The sequence below is a fragment of the Tursiops truncatus genome, chromosome 16 (assembly GCF_011762595.2).
Source record: "Tursiops truncatus isolate mTurTru1 chromosome 16, mTurTru1.mat.Y, whole genome shotgun sequence".
Classification (NCBI taxonomy): Eukaryota; Metazoa; Chordata; class Mammalia; order Artiodactyla; family Delphinidae; genus Tursiops; species Tursiops truncatus.
The window spans coordinates 651563-668185 of record NC_047049.1 but is presented as its reverse complement, the minus strand read 5'-3'; the positions used below and the strand labels follow the sequence as shown (position 1 = coordinate 668185).

Below are 16623 nucleotides of genomic sequence, written 5' to 3'. Positions count from 1 at the left end.
AGGTGTCGCGTGTGACCCGACACCACGTTAAGCGTAAGAAGCCGCGAGAGAGCAGCCGGTTCGCCTGTGAACGCAGAGGTTTCTCCACTTGCCACACCGACTTTTCTCGAGGACATTGTGCCCTGGGCTTCTTAATAAACAGAAGCTGATACACCCTCAGGATAAGATGTGTAGGTTTAAAGTGGACATTTAAAGTGTTTCTGCCCAGGAAGCGTGACAGCTCGCCCTCCTTCCTTCAGCAAATCAAGTCGAAGCTTCGGTTTGGTTTAGTTTTTCTTAAAAAATAAATAAAAAGAACGAAAGAAAAGAGAAGTCCCCTTGAGTGGCCTGAGGTCCGAGTGGCGGTGGTGAGGAGGCGCCGTGCGACCGCTGAGCCCAGACCTCGTGGGGTCCCAGGCGCCGTGTCAGCTTGCTCCCCAGCCCCTTGCCCCGGGACACCCCAATGGGCACCCCCCAGGCTCCTGTCTGGAGGCAGCCTTGCTGGGCCGGGGGCGCAGGGGGAGGGGGCTGAGGCCGGGAGGTGCCCCCGAGGGCCTCCAGGCGGGCTGGGGCCGACGGGCCTCGGGGAGCTGCAGGGACTGGCGGTCCTTGCGCTGGGGCTGCACGGCTGCTGGGCGCAGAGCGGTGACGTGGGGTCCCAGAGCCATGAGGCTGGAGGGTGAGGGCACGGGGAGCAGCCCCCGTGCCCACCCCCAGGCACAGGCCCTGGGGCCGCAGGCGTCTCTGGCCTCCGCGCACAGCCAGCAGTCACTTGGCAGGGCTGCAGTGAAGAGTTCCGTTTGGGGGTTTTTTAAAGAGCAGTGTGGCGGAGCCCCAGTGGTTGTGTCTCTCTCATCCACTCACTGGTCCTGGGAGGCGGGGCCGGGAGGGACATTGCTGCTTCTCCTTTCCTGGTGGGGCTTGTGCACTGGGTCCCCTTCCCAGAAGATGGGCGACCACGGAGTCCGTGCCCCGACGGGACACCCTGTCGGCCTTTCCAGGAACCTGTGCAGGTTCTCTGAGGTATTTTCTTCTTCTAAAGTTTAAGGGCAGAAGAGATTAACTTTCTTCAAGATGGCTTGGATAGCCTCCTGCTGACAGACAGTCGATGGGGGTGGGTTCCTCCCCCTCCCCCGCAGGTGCCAGGCGGGTGGGACGGGGTGGGGTACACGGCCAGTCCTAGATGTACGGCAGCCCCAGGGCCGACCCACCGGCCTCCCTGTATTTTCATCCCTGAGCGATGTCTCCTCCACAGAAAGACTTAACTTTTTTTTTTTTTTTTGCTGTACGTGAGCCTCTCACTGTTGTGACCTCTCCCATTGCGGAGCACAGGCTCCGGACGCGCAGGCTCAGCGGCCATGGCTCACGGGCCCAGCCGCTCCGCGGCATGTGGGATCCTCCCGGACCGGGGCACGAACCCGTGTCCCCTGCATCGGCAGGCGGACTCTCATCCACTGCGCCACCAGGGAAGCCCAGAAAGACTTAACTTTTCACACAAGAAGTGACGTCACTTGTTATCTGCACCGTTAATGACAATCTGTTAAAATATGTCCTTTGTCTTCAAATTCGCATGTGTGAGAATCAATCCAACTAAACAGGAAAACAAGACTTTTTGTGGAATTTAGCTCCGTGATACAGCAATTAAAATGCGAGAAAATATGAAAACAGCTGAGACAATTCCTAGAAGAACTTCAACAAGCAGGGCTTCCCCATGAGAAGTCCTATGATTTAAAAGCAACAGGAATAGATAAAAGATCTGCAGAAAAGGAGAGTCTCGAAAAGACCCATGTAATCCAGGGACTCCTGTTCTGCACAAACTCAAGGGGAAGAGGATTGAATGTTTAATAAAGGGTTTGGATCAGCCGACTGTTGGGAAAATCGATAAACTAAGACCCCTTCTTCACACGTAATTCCAGATGGATTAAAGTCTGCACTACAGACTCTGCCAGGAAGATGAGAGAAGGACTTGTCGGGAATCAGCCTTGGGGGGAGAAGGGCCAGCAGCTGGGGGGACGTGGGTGTGTTTCCTGCGTGAAAATTAAGGCTCGTGCGTGACAGGTACCGTGAGCACAGACAGCATCACCATCACACTTCACAGGGAAACTCTTGGAGTTGAAAAAGCAGGAGGCAAGGAACCAGAAAGGAAAGCAGGCCAGGCGCGAGCAGAAGCCACCAGCTTGCCGTCCCCGGGGGTGCGGACGGGACTGTCCCTCCAGCCCAGCGGCCACCGTCGTGAAACAGCGGTGATGTCATCGCTGTCAGTCACCTTTCCTTTCTCAGGCTAGTGCGTCAAGTTGGGAAGGCCACTCCGGGGTTGGGGGCACGCCTGCTCCCTCTGCCCTGGGGGCCGGACGGGGCAGGTCCGGTGGCACCCAGGTGTCTCGGTGCCGGCCAGATATTTCTGAGTTGATCTGGGCGAGGGGTGCTCCCGGCTTTGCCCGCCTTTAATATTTATTTTCTCAGAGTCCATCGCAGCACGTAGGCCATGGGGGCGGCGCCCCACACTGTGCCCGTGGGTCCTGCTGCTCCGTCTCGGTGGGGGTGGCAGTGCAGCCACCAATGGGCGGTGGAACTGGGGACCTGGGTCACTGAACCTCCCTTCCCTTCTGCCCAGACCACACGTGTGCTCTGCGGCCTGTCTCGTTAGCCGTGGTTCGCATTCCGCTTTGAGTTGGAAGTGACCCGCACTTGCTTCCTTTGCCCTTGAGGCCAGTGCAGCCGGGACCCTGCTGCCACCAAGGGTGGGGAGGGGGTGGGGGAGTGAGTGAGCGGAGGATCGGGGTTGGGTGGTGTCCTGGCCTCTTACCGGGGAAGAGAGGTCTGTACGGGGCCCGGGTGGGGGTGACACTGACATATCGCTGTCACGTTTGCCGTGTGTGCGTTTCTCAGCTGAAAAATCTCTATGAAATAAATTGTGATTGGTTTAAAATACGTGGAAAAAGTTTTTTGAGCCAGGCAATACTTAGCTTAAAAAAAAAGACATAGTCACTCTCACTTTGTAGCTTCCAAACATCCACGTGGGGATAAGCTACAACGCTGAGAATGAGGTCAGGTGTCCACCACCGATGGGAGGAACCGTCCACGGACCAGACGGAGGCGTCCCGGGCTCCTGTGGGCTGCCCGCTCCGGGCTGCTCTCCTGTGTCTGGCGTGGGGCGTGGCCCTTTTCCTTCCCATATGGAGGCGTCCCGGGCTCGTGTGGGCTGCCCGCTCCGGGCTGCTCTCCTGTGTCTGGCGTGGGGCGCGGCCCTTTTCCTTCCCAGACGGAGGCGTCCCGGGCTCCTGTGGGCTGCCCGCTCCGGGCTGCTCTCCTGTGTCTGGCGTGGGGCGTGGCCCTTTTCCTTCCCATATGGAGGCGTCCCGGGCTCGTGTGGGCTGCCCGCTCCGGGCTGCTCTCCTGTGTCTGGCGTGGGGCGTGGCCCTTTTCCTTCCCATATGGAGGCGTCCCGGGCTCGTGTGGGCTGCCCGCTCCGGGCTGCTCTCCTGTGTCTGGCGTGGGGCGTGGCCTTTTCCTTCCCAGACGGAGGCGTCCCGGGCTCGTGTGGGCTGCCCGCTCCTGGCTGCTCTCCTGTGTCTGGCGTGGGGCGTGGCCCTTTTCCTTCCCATATGGAGGCGTCCCGGGCTCGTGTGGGCTGCCCGCTCCTGGCTGCTCGCCTGTGTCTGGCGTGGGGCGTGGCCTTTTCCTTCCCAGACGGAGGCGTCCCGGGCTCGTGTGGGCTGCCCGCTCCGGGCTGCTCTCCTGTGTCTGGCGTGGGGCGCGGCCTTTTCCTTCCCTGGCGCAGGCTGCCGTTGCACGCCAAACGTGGTTTTCACGGCCCGGGCCCAGCGGATGGGACTGCGCTGGCGCACACCCCAGTGCTGGCAAGCTGGGAGCCGTCTGGGGAACACGTGTTGATCACGGTCACTGGGGTGCAAGCGTCCTTCAGCAGGAGGCGGTGGGAAATGCGTGGAGGGGAGCCCGGGGAGAGGCCGGGCGTGGCGGGCGCCGTGCCTCAGTAACCCCCTCTGCTTCTCTCCTCCCAGAATCATTGACCAGCGATTCGAGAAAGCGTCCTACTTTGTCTTTGGCGATTTCAACTTCCGACTGGATTCCAAGTCCGTGGTGGAGGTAGGCCACGCCGGGAGCCTCACGCGTGTTCGGTCATGTTGGGAAGACAGCGGAAGCCCGTGATCCTCGACGGGCGCGTTCCCACTGTCCTGCTCACTGGTTCTATTTAAGGCAGAAACTCCTAATGGAGAACGTTTTACTGTCAAAAGGGGGCTGTTATGGGAGCCCCTCCGAGCGAGTAGTTGGGCAGTGGTCGGGTCACTCAGCACATGTGTGCTGAGCCTGGAGATTCCTCTGCTGACCGTCGGGAGAGGAAAGAGGAGGAAGCCACCTGTGAGAAGGCAGCCCCTGGTCAGCTGTGTGCGCCAGTCCCCCAGCTGTGGGATCCCCGGGGTGCCCTCAGGCCCCTGGGTGACGCTCCCGCTGAGCAGCAGGCGCAGGTGGGACCTGGATGGCCGCCAGCCGCGAGGCGACCGGGTCGGAAGGCCAGCTCGTCGGCCCCACCGGGTCCCGCCACGTGGCCTGGAGCGTGGTCTCCTCTGCGTGGGGCCGGCTTCTCCCAGAGGGTCTGCGGCCCTGAGCCCCGCTGCCGCGCCTGCCCCACTCTCCCGGGGGTGCAGTGCTGATGGCAGGGCCCCAGGCCGCAGCGAAGGGGGCCTGCCAGCCGCCCAAGGTGAGCGGGTCCCCCCAGACCCAGGTGCAGGAGGGAGACCACAGCGTGCAGGGTCCAGGCCAGGCCTGTCCAGAGCAGGGCACACACAAGCGTGTGCCTGCAGTGATGGTGGAAACAGCAGGGGGAGACCCCGGGGGTCCCCTCTTGTCATCTTCCTTTGGCGTCTCAGGTACAAGTAATCCTCCCTTCTCGGCAGAAGATTCTGTCTTAAAACTGAGCAGTGAGAGGCGCCTGAGTGTGGGGAGGGGGCTTTCGACCACTCGGAGTGTTTTCAAATAGACAAATGAATTCCACTGAGGACCATAAAATCCTGCATTTGGTTCTGCTGCCTTTTCCCCTCCTCATTTTGAGTTTGGCTCAATCAGCAACCTGGATCCAAGGTCCCATGGGTTCCGTGCCTTTGAGCCATGGGTGCGATGCCCGCCTGTTGAAATCCGCCAGTGCACGTGTGATGCTGTGAGGGGCGTGGGGAGCCCAGCCCAGTGCCCGCAGGCCAGGCGCCCTCGCCAACAGTGCCTCCTCTGGTATTCTAGCCGCGCTGGTTTTGCTGGGGTGAGCCCCCGAGCGCAGGTCACTTCCGGCTGGTACTTGGGCCCAGTGAGCCCGCTGTGCTGGAACGGCCTCTCTGCTCGCCCGAGGGCCCCGTCTAAGGGCAGCGGCTCTGGACGCGGGCGGAATTGTCACGGGACGTGTGGCGCAGGCGGGGCTCCGGTTTCCATGGGGGGCGCCGAGGCTCCTGCAGAGTCATGATTTCCTTTTCTTACCGAGTGGGAAGCGGGAGGACACGGCCCTGGGCGTGAGCGGGAGTGAGGGGGCGTGAGCGGGCGTGAGGGGGCGTGAGCGGGCGTGAGGGGTCGTGAGCGGAGCTGGGCCGTGACACGTGTGGCTGCCGCTGATCGTGTGACCCCCTCCCCTTCCCCAGGCTTCTTTGCCCGGCGCCCTTTCTCCTGACCCTTCACCTTCAGACCTTGGCTTCACCTCAGGGACCCGTCCCATCCCCTAGAGGAAGGACTCCTGCCACACGGTGACCGCACAGGTGGCCGGTGCTGGCCGGGGTCCTGATGGACCCTGGACTCGGCCAGGGAGGCGCTGCCCGCGGCTGGGTGCTCCATCCTTCTGTGTTTCCTCCCAGAGGTGGCAGCCCGGCCCCGTATCATCAGGATGTCGGGGCTGGTGGTACAGGACCCACGGCCACACGTCCTTGATCGTGAGTGAGAGGGCGCAGAGCCTGAGCAGGGACGTAGGCGCTCACTTCCTGGTCAGTAACAGCCCGAGGTCGTCCCCTGAGCAGCAGAGCTTTGAGGGCCAGACCGCGGAGGAGGGAGAGGGCTCGGCCCCGCGTACTGAGGGGCTGCCTGGTCTGTGGATCCACAGGGAGACCCCCGATGGGCGCATTGTTCTGAAGGCCACCCGGGGGCCCCAAGCGTCTCCAAGGACCAACAGCCTGAAGGTTCCAGGCCAAAAGCCTCGATATTTGATGGACTGCCCAGGTTTTAATAAGTTCCTCTTCCTTCAGGAAAGTACAGGGGATCTTCGTTCTTGAGCGCTTTTCCAACTAATTAACTGACTTAGATAAGGAACTATAGGAAATGCTGTTTTTTGTAGGCAGTTCTCACAAACAGCTGATTTTTCAGGGAAGCGGAACTATGTGCACAAGCTTCCCCTCCTGGGCCCCTGCAGACCCCACCTTGGCCTTCCCGGCCCTCGCCTTCCCTTGGCCTGGCCGCCCCTGGACCTGCCCCCGGCCTTGGTGTCCCGCTGTCCGGGCAGCCGGTGAGCACACCTGGGAAGGGGTGGGGCACGGAGTGTCTGCCGCTTCCCTGTGTGGGCGGCTGTGTGTGAGGTCAGGTGCAGGGCAGCAGTCCTGCTGCTGGTAAGAGTCACAGGCGTTACGCATCTGTGTGGCCCCTCCCCCAGGAGGTCACTTCCTAAACAGTCAGTCATCTGTCTGCTCTAGGCATTTCCGTGTGCCTTCACCGCAAGCCCCTCGGACTGTGCTGGGGACCCCATGTCAGCAGTCCTGAGAGGTCAGAGGGACCCACGGCAGTGACGGGTCCTGGGCACACAAGGGCACACGAGGGCTGACCCAGGCGGGCCGCCCACCACAGGGGGCAGGAAGCAGAGGCCCTCCGCCCCGCCAGCCCCGCCCACCCCACCCCGCGCGGGAGAGTGGGTTCTGGTGAGGGGGCGTGGCGAGGGCGGTCTCGGGCCCGAGGAGGTCCCACTGCACCCCAAGGGGACGTGGTCGTTCTGAGCAGCAGCTCTTCCCAGCGGGCCTGCTGGTAGGCGTTGGGCTTGGCGGGGCGGGACGGCTCCAGGAGACCCCGTCCTCCGGGCACACGGAGGCTCCCTCGCGGAACCGGCGGCTTCACCCCGGGCTCCGTTCAGTCTCCTCGCAGCCTCTTCTGGGAGCCGCCCGGAGTGTGGCAGCGCATCTAAGTGGACCTGAATGCCACCAGGACACCCCCGCACCCCCAAGCTCTGGGCTTGCCCACGACAGCTCGCTGGACACTGCCCCTGCCCCGCTGCTGCCAGGGAGTGTTTGCTCTGGCTGTGCACCCGCGCACGTGAGAAAAGCGCTCTGTTGTCCAGGGCTGTGAAATTGGCACTTTCAAAGGAGGGAGGAATCAATGGTGTTTAATTGAATTATTTGCTCGATGAATAAACAGATGTGTCTAAGATTCGTGCATTAATTTTTGGAGGGTTTTCTTGTGCACGTGGTTCTTTAAACCATACGGTCCATCTATCCTGTGGATAAATGGCTGTTCAGTTGACGAAAACTTACATCTCTGCACACAGTTTACTGTGTAAGTAAAGCAAACCAATGGGAAATGATTTTTATTCCCAGCACGTGGAGTATGATTTTTGGTATAGCGAGTTTTTAGGACCGTTTGGTCAAATGAAGACTTTAGCCCTAGGGGTTAAAGACCATCTTCTCACGCCTCATCAGCACAGTCATCAGCTGTTCACAAAGCATCCAGGCTGAGCAGGAAGCTGCCATGCAGTCCTGCGGCTGAGTGCCCTGGCGGCTGAGCGTCCTGGCGGAGAAGCAGGGACCCAACGGGGGAGTCGTAGGCGGATAGCGTAGCGCGTGACACCCGGACCCCACCCTTGCACCCGCGTGTCCCCTCCGGGTTGCCACGTCACCTTTGGCCCCAGACGTGTCCAGCTGATGAAGAAAATTGTAATGAACTTGGTATGTTCTGAAGTCCCCACGGAAGACACAGCTTGTGCCTGGTGGCACAGCTTGTGCCTGGTTGTGTTTCGTGTCCCCGGCCGGCGGCTGGGACACTGGTCTCGAGGCAGAAGTCTGAGGTCAGGGGGCTCCCTCCTGCCTCCTCGGCTCCGGTGGCCCAGGCGCCCCTGGGCTGTGGCCGCGTCATCACTGCCTCTGCTCCGGCCTCACGTGCCTCCTCCCTGCCTCACTGTGCTTGTGGGGACAGTCACTGCACTTGGGCCACCCTGAATCCAGGGTGAGCTCGGCTCGAGAACGTTGACCCGTCACATCTGCCAAGGCCCTGGTTGACAAAACAGTCGTGGGCTGAGGTCTGGGTGGACGTGAACTTGGGGACGCTCTGCAGCCCCCTTCCTGCCAGAGCCCCATTTCCTCTCCCACCGCTGGAGAGATCGATGCTAACTCAGAAAACATACTTGTGGGCAAAGCTAGATCTAAAAGTTTAACTGAAAGAGACCAAGTTTCTTTTGCTGCAGATTAATTTCAGTGGCGTTCATTAAGCTACCTGTTTAGGTCTTGAATTTTAAAACACCATGGAAGCACCTCTTGGAACATCACAGTCTGCTGGCCCGCATGGCTTTTTGAAAGGGTTTCTAACTGTAGAAACAACTTACAGAAACTCTGTGGACACCAGAGGAGAGGTCTCCAAATTTTCCCGAAAGGTTGTTAGACCGAGTGGATGGCTTCTCGAGGCCTGCCAGCCGTCCCAGCTCCCAGAACGTGCAGAGCAGCGTGAGGACGAGGCCGCCCGGGCGTTCCGTGGCTCCGGGACACCTCTTCGGGGCTTTGCCTGTTACAGGAGAGCCGTGTATGGAGGTGAAGGTGGCCACTTCTTGGGACTTGCACAGCGGGGAGTCAGCGGGGCACATTTGGGGATGGGCCGCCTGGTGGACAAGGCCTGGCTGGGGCCACAGGGTCCTGCAGGTTCTCAGGCAGTGCTCGGGGGCATCACTGAGGGTGGCAGGCGGCCTCCAGGTGGGCACTGGGGCACCGGGAAGAGGGGGAGGGGGCTGGGATGCAGGCAGCTCATCCTCTGCCCCACCCCCTCCAAGGACTGTGCCCTTTCCTTCCAAACAACACGGCCCAGGAAAGAGCACCGGTCAGAGGCGCACCAAGGCTTGAGCCGGGGCCCAGGCCTCGAGCTGTCCCTTCCCTGGGTGAGCGGCTGCCCTCAGCGGTGACCCTGTAGAGACACCGGCGTTTCGTGCCTACAGACCGGGTCCTGGGGTGGGAGAGGCCATGCCGGCCCCGACCCGTATTCCTGGGGAGGCCGGTGTCCTCAGCTGGTGGGTCACCCCACAGACGGTTTCCAGATTGCCCAAGGTCAGCGTAGCACCCAAGGTGACCACGAGCGCCCCAGACAGCACTGCAGTCGTGCGGGTCAGAAGGTCCGAGGAGACGCAGGGATGGGGACGCGGGACCTCCGTCTGCCGGCGTCGTCTTGTCTGGAGGTGGCAGGTGACCCCCTTGAAGAGGGAAGTTGAGGTCATCCTTTGTGCCGGCTTGGCTGGGCTTTGGTGTTGGTTGCTGGTCCCCCACTAGAGTGGCAGGTACACCCTCCCCAGCCCTGGGCCCCTGAGATGCCCAGGGATGCCCTGCCTCTGGTGCTCACCCCGCCAAGCTCCTGGAAGCTCCCAGAGGGGAGTCAGGTCCTTCCGGAAACACGAGCATCCTGACCTGCAGGGAGAAAGAGGCTGCAGCGGGCAGGGGCTCCTGGAAGGACAAGTCGGCGAGGGGCTCCAGGGCAAGCTGGACACCCACCGGTCCTCTGCAGCAAGGGGTCTCGGGTATCTGGCTGGCACCAGCGTCGGAAAGAAGTGCTTTGTGCAAAGTGAACGGCTGCCCCTCCCACCCCCGGAATTAGAGCTTCGCGTTTCAGATGCAAATTAATACAAACATGCTTGCCTAGCAGAACTGAAAAGATGATCCTGCGATCAAACTTGGCACCTCTTAAGCCGTAATTAAAACAGACAAACTATAAACACCATGATCGTGTGCCGTCTAACGGGCTGTGCGTCCCGAACGAATTAATGATGCAGCCTCCCACTCAGCTCCGCCGGCGGGATTGCTCAGAGAGTATGTTTCATGCCTTGCGCAGTGGCAACTGGCAGCTGGGCGCTCAGCTGGCCAGTGACAAAGGGTGACAGCGGTGCCAGGCGCTCCCATCTCCGCGCGCCCCAGCCGCACCCACCTGCCGTCCGTCACCGCGGACAGCCGTGGTGATGGATGCGTTTTTGGAGGCTGGCGGCTGTTTTGAAAAACCGGTTGCCGGTTGCTGACAGGTACAGGTTCAGGTGCCAGCAGGGCCTGAGAGGACCCTGGCTTCTCGGAGGAAGCAGCCGTCCCTACGCTCATGTTCGCGGGGCAGGGGCAGGGCGGGGGGTGGGAGCCCAGGCGGTGCCCCAACAGCCGGGGTCGCAGCACTAACCGCGCCCGCCTTGGAAGAGGACCAGGGGCACCGCACAGCCCGCCCGCATCCCAGTGCGGCCAGGGAGACTCTGCAGGCTGCCCGGTGGCCTGAGCCCCTGCCCCGGACCACGGGCATTTCTGCCACCCAGCCTCCTGCCCTCTGGCTGCACGTGCGACCTGGCGAGGGTGGGTTCCCACTCAGCCAGGAGGGGGCATCGCACCTGGTCGTTACCTGTGCCGGCCCTTCGTAAGGCCCCGTGAACTGTCCCCAGCCTGTTTCTGCATTTTCTCACTTCCCTGATTCAAGTTATTCTTTGGAACTCAGGGAAGGCCTAGGAGGCTAAAGTTCTTCTGCAAACAGAGGCAGGCAGGGGACAGGGGCAGGGAGTCTGTCCCGGGGAGACAGAAGGAGGTGACAAGGGGTCCTGCTCTCCCCCCTGCCCCTTGTCCCCCACTGCCCGGCAGGTCTGAGCCCTGGTGTGTCTGTGGAAGGCTGGGGACGTTCTCAAGAGGCCAGACCAGGAGCGTGGCAGGTCCCCCGGCCGGATCCCCTGCGGGCAGGGAGACCCCCGAGCGGCAGTCCCGTCCTGCTGGACAGGAGCCTAGAAAGAGCCCGCGCTGCTTCCTTCTAGAAAACTCAGTCAAGCTCCCCTGGTTTGCGCAGCCGGCCGCGGGCGGGCGCTGTCGCCCCTCCGTCAGCGGGTTGGGAGCTGGCGGGGCGTCTCGGGGAGGAGATGAAAGGGTCTTTATGGTGGTTGTTGTTCTCGTGAACAGCTGATGATACAGAACAAAAAGGACGAAGGCGCCTCTGACGCTGACACGGCCTCACAGCAGCGCCTCTCACGGACCCCGGCGCCGTCTGCGCCTTCAGGCACTCGGAGTCCATGTGCTCTCGGTCATCAAGGATGTCCCTCCTCCCGGGGGCTGGGGTTTGCCAGGAAAACCTCTGAAAAGCTGCACTTCTCCAGAAGGGTCTTCCTTGGGGAAGTCAGAGTAAACGGAATGGGGGTGTTCGGGGTCGCTCCCGCCCGATGCAGGACGACCTCCCCACGGTGCTTCCTGGTGAAAGCCCGACGCGGCCACCGCCCTGCTCAGCCTCAGGTCCTCGGCGCGCACCCAGCACGGTCCTTCTGTGTCAGGCAGGCCACTGGGACCCTGAAAACCGAGGAAGTTAGCGCTCTGCTGAGCTCCCCCGAGGGCAGGGTCCCTGCCAGGCCCCTCCTGCGGCCGAGGCAGCAGGGTGTGTGTTTCTTCATGGCTCTCGCGGGCGCCTGCTCTGGGCCCCACTTGGTGCAGCTGAGAGGCAAGACGCTGTCCAGTGGCCTCGTCTTAACTACACGAGCTCCCCGCCCCCCGACACCCAGGGACAGCCGTCACGGCCCGGCACCTGGCCGCAGACCTTCCCCCTAGAGCACGGTGACCTCCTGGGCCTCAGGCCGGCCTGGCCACCACTGGAGGGGCCCTGGAGCTGAGCACAGGCCAGGCAAACCAGGGTTCTTGCTCTCCAGAAGGGGTGTGTGTGTGTGTGCGCGCGCGCCGAGGGGCTGTGTGTGCGTGTGTGATAGGGAAGGAAGCTGAAGCTTAGGCTGGAGCTTGTTGGACCACATGTCCGTGCACTGGGAGGTGCTGTTCCTGTCGCAGGCTCAGTGGCCCCGGCTGTCCCCCGGGGGCTCCCACGGCAGCGTGTACCCTGAGGCCTGCTCACCCGGCCGCAGGCGGTGTGGGCGGCTCCGAGACGCATTTCTATCCGTCTGCCCAGCGCCTACTTTTCAGGCCGTGGCACGTGTCTGCCCCGAAGGGGATGGTCAGAGGGTTCGTGAAGACTTTTTCTGAGCACTTTCCTGCGGAGCCATGAGTTACCTGTGACCGAGGCAGGTTCTGAAGCCGCTGACTCTGCGTCCCTTCTTCTCTCTCCCTGGACGCCTTTAGGACTGAAATGACGTCTGTAGACGCTGGTGACCAAGGACTGGCCCATCCCTGGGACGGATGGTGCTTCTCTCCTGTTCCTGGCGGGTGGGTGGGTGTCCAGGGCACGGGGCTGGCTGGCTGACTCTCCGTGCCCACCTCACAGTGACCCAGCGTTGGACCCACACCTCCCACACGCTGGCTTGTGAGTGAGGTGCCAGAGGCAGCCTTTAACCCCTCGAGTCCAAGAGGTGGATCTGGGCAGCCCGGGTCAGGACCCCGTTCTCCTTCCAGAGCTGAGGCAGGTGTGGGGTTAAGGGGGTGCAGCACAGCAGGAGGCAGACCCGGGTTAACGTCCAGAGTCACGGGGGGAGTCACCGCAGAAAAGGTCACGTTTATCCTCTAGAGTGGGATCTGTTTTCCAGTCGTTTGAAATAACTCTAAATGTAAAAGGTAACGATTTTCCATTAACTTGTTCTGAAGAAAACCCACGTAAAGGACTCAGGTCTGTCTGCGCGCCACCGTTCAGAAATCCTTCTCTTTCTCTCTGTGGCCTGTGCTGCGGGAGGATGCAGACGGAACGTTGATTTGTGCGCCTGTTTATTTGTAGACATTTTTATGGCTAGAATTTAACCAAAAGTAACAGGATGACGAGAACAGCCGTGGGATGGGGTGAACTTGATGACGAGAACAGCCATGGGACGGGGTGAGCTTCTCCCTGACGCCCTTGGTTGGCTGGTGGTTTTCAGTGAAGGGTGTGCGTGCCGAGGCCCGGTTTCTCTGACGTCTCCGTGATATTCGGGGGGGACCCCAAGGACTCAGGGCCCTGCAGCCCAGCTGGGGCGGCAGCTCCATGCCGAGCTCCTCAGGTGCAAATTGCTGGCCTCGGCCTGGTTCCTGCTGGACGCACAGCACAGAGACGGCGAGGGTGTCCGAGTGCTTGGGGAGGAGATGGCCGCCCCCGCAGGAAGGAGAAGCTGCTTGTGGCTGCGGCTTGCTGGAACCAGGAGCTCACCCTGTTCCAGCTCCCCGACGGCTTCCGCTCCCGGAGCGCGGACCCCTCTGTGCAGAGGAACAGGAGCTGAGCGTGCGGGCCGGTGGGAAGCCGGGCTCAAGGCCGGCCGTGCGTGGCTGCAGGTGGGCGGGGCGTCTCTGGCCCCTGCTCCCGGGAGGTGCCGGCACCGGGGCTGCAGACACAGCTGATGAAGCACCTGCTCTGTTCCCTCTTCTGCTTCCAGCAGGTGGACCCAGAGCCAAGCCCCACGGGAGTGGCCAGAGCGGGGGCCACCGCCCGTCCCCGGGCCGTGGCGAGTGGAGGCTGGGCTCCCCACAGCGCCCCACCCCCGTCGGAGGTCTGGGCCTTTCTGGCCTCACGCCCTGCGTCTGAAACGCAACTCAGAGCAGCCAGCCACCCCCTCACGCGGGGCCTCCAGAGCAGGGTCACTGTCCTTTTGACGTTGCGCAGGAGATGAGGCCACGGATGTCGGGGGGTGGAGGGCCCTCGAGGGGCCGGGCGGGGCCCGGCCGAGCATCCTCACGCAGGGGCACGCACGTCGGCGCTGCGTTGAAGCCCTTGAGGGCGTGTTTCTTTTGCGTGCTTTTCCTTCGGCTTCTTGGGGGTCGGTCGTATGCGCGCGTCTGCGGCTGAAGAGAGAACCGGCGGCCGCGGCCGGTTGGCCTCTTGGTGCCCCGGCTTTGTTTCCGATTTCACGCCATCAGAGGGTCCGCGTGTTTTCCTGCGTGAAGTTGTCAGGGGCTGAAAGCTCCGGAGCGGGGTCGCACACCAAGGGCCGGGCATGGAGCCCACCCGCCAGCCTCCCGCCCTCCCCCTGGCCCCTCCGCACAGTAACGGTGTCGAGCAGGCTGGCCCGGCCCTTCGCTGCAGAACCAGCGCTTCCGTCCAGACCAGCTCATTAGTCTCCCATGGGGCCAGAAGGAGCCTCGTCCAAGGCTAAACAGGGCGGCCAGCTCACCCTCCCCAGCGGTGACCCACTGCGCAGGCGCAGACGGCCAAGCTGGGTCCCTGATGTGGTCAGGGGAGGGGGAGGTGAGGACGCGACCAGCTCCCTGTGTTTTCGGCAACATGTGGCTCTGTGACGGGGCAGGTGGAGTTCCCGCCCCGTCCTCACTCGGGAAGGACCCCAGCGGCGCAGAAGCTGTGTCCGGTCTGGTGGGACGCGGTGTGCAGCGGGCCTCACATTGGAGGCTGCTGGCTGTCCTTCCAGAGGGCCCACGTCCAAATAGAGGCGCTGGAAGCCAGGCCCCAGGCGGCAGGATGCCACCACGGGGACAGAGAGGACCCTGCGGGGCTGGGGGGGCTCCACAACGTCAGGAAGCTGCTCTTTGGGTTATTTTTCATTTCAAGGCTGTTGTATTTTCCACTTGATGGAAAAAAAGGTTAATCCAGCCCCCAAGGTCTGAGCGGGGGACGGGGGACCCCGTGTAGGTGCCGGCTCACCACCCACGCCCTTGACCGGAAGCGGCCTTGTCACTGGCAGGTGGGTGCCGCTGAGAGAATGCTGGACCTCCAGGGGGCTGGACGCCCTTGGTCCCGCTGGTCCCTGTTTCTGGGGGCCCGTTCCGTGGTGTGAGCTTCTCCTGGGGGCCCAGGCAGAAATGGGGGCTCCGCGTTCCGTCCTGCAGGGGGTCTGCGTTTCAATAAAAAGAGGAGTGCTGTCCTCTTACTCAGAATGAGCTAGAACGTTTCCAGTATCTGCTGGGAGTGTCTAAATTTGGGTGCCAGAGTGGCTTGGTGGTTCGTTTTGATTTTGTTTAAACCTCGCTGCTCCCCACGTGGAGGGGAAGAGCGCAGAGGGCTCTGAGGAGAGACGCACGGGGTCGGCCACTGCCTGTACCTGAGACGGCCGCAGTCATCTGGCCACACCGGTTTTCCTCGCTGCCTGAAATCAGGATTAAACCTGCCCCACCCTCTGTGCAGCCCCATGAGTGACGGCACGCCAGACAGTGACCCCGCTCACCACTTCTGAGCTCAGGCCCTGACGAGCCCCCTTCCCCGGGTGCAGGTGTGTGGGGGAAACCAGAGTGGCAGGGGGCAGGAGGCCACAGGGATGGACTGCACGCGCGTCCCCTGCTGCCCACCACGCTCCGCAGCTTGGACTCCTGGTCACCTGTCTGGGCCCAGCCGTCCCGGGGACCCTGGCACTCCTCGGAGCCTCCTAGAAGCCAGGGCGTGAGGCCCGTCGCTGAGAACGGGGGTGCCTGCGGCTCTCAGGGACCCGGGGGGCTGGCTGCCGGAAGGGGGTCCGTGCCTCCACCAGCACCCAGTCTGTGTCCGACTCGTAAACAGCTGCCAGGATAACTCGGGAACGAGCGTCGTTGGGGCAGGAGGCGGCCCCCTGAGCCCGGCCCCTCGTCTGCAGGCCCGAGCGGCCTGCGGGGCACGAGGGGAGGGCGCCACGTGCCAGGCTGGCAGGGAGCACCCTGGGGGGCGAGCCCCAGCGCCTGCTGACCCCTCCCCGTGCCCGCACCCTCCGCGGGGTCTAGAACCTGCAGGGCAGGGCCCACACTCGGGCTGTGGGCCAGTGGGCTTCTTCGGGGTCCCTCAGAGACCCCTGCACGCTCACATGTCGGGACTCTCGACTCCGGTGGAGAGAGACCCAGACGCAGTCCCCAGGCCACACCGGGCTTTGCAGACAGAAGCCAGACCAGCTATTCGTGTTCATTCGAAATATGCTTCCAATACCTGCGTCGCTTCCTATGTTTTCTCAGGTGGAGAAAATAGGTAGAATGGAAGTGTGTTTTGATTCTCTTTTTGCCTCTGAGGAGAGAACAAACCCGCTGGGCCGCCGGGCAGGCCTGTGACGATGGGGCAAGCCCCGAATTTCTGTCCTGGCCGCCTGGGAGCTCTGTAAGACAGGTTGCGTCCCCTCAGCTCTCCTCCACACCGTGTGGCCTGCCGGCCATTCCCTGCCTGCCCCCAGCCCCCCTCAGGCCCTGTCTCCACCTCTCACGCTGCCACCCCGGCCTTTGCCCCACCAGGGCCCTCCACCTGGAACCCGGCTCCATCAGCTCCGTTACACGGTCACCATCTCTCTAGTTACCCCGACACCCAGACCCAGGCGTGCCCCCCTGTATACACTGCACGTCCTGGACGCCGACCACAGGTGCCCGCCGGCCCGGCCTACGCTGGGTCCTTTGGAAACTTGGGGTGTGTGTCAGCTGGGGCTCCTGGGGGATCCCCTTCCTCCGGGCCCAGCGTGCTGGGTCCAGACAGAAGCCGGGTCTCTGGAATCACAATACCTGAGTCTGAAGCCTTGGCGAGCCATCAGTAAGCGCAACTGAGACGCTTTTTTAGTGCCTGCTGCCTCTCGAAGTGGATGCACGGAAGAGAGCCTTATGGCTTCATTTACCATTC

At 62.4% G+C, this 16623-nt stretch overlaps 1 protein-coding gene across 9 annotated transcripts in view; it reads left to right on the top strand.

The window, feature by feature from the left end:
* Window positions 1–16623, top strand: part of INPP5A (inositol polyphosphate-5-phosphatase A) — a 179264-nt gene that overhangs the window by 139326 nt on the left and 23315 nt on the right. For all 9 annotated transcript variants that reach the window (XR_004522562.2, XM_033842098.2, XM_073793781.1 and 6 more), the window contains one exon: window positions 4002–4086. Coding sequence is in view for 8 of the 9 variants with exons in the window: in XM_033842098.2 (XP_033697989.1) it covers window positions 4002–4086 (85 nt within the window). In the remaining variant the exon portion in view is untranslated. The remainder of the gene's footprint in view (window positions 1–4001; window positions 4087–16623) is intronic.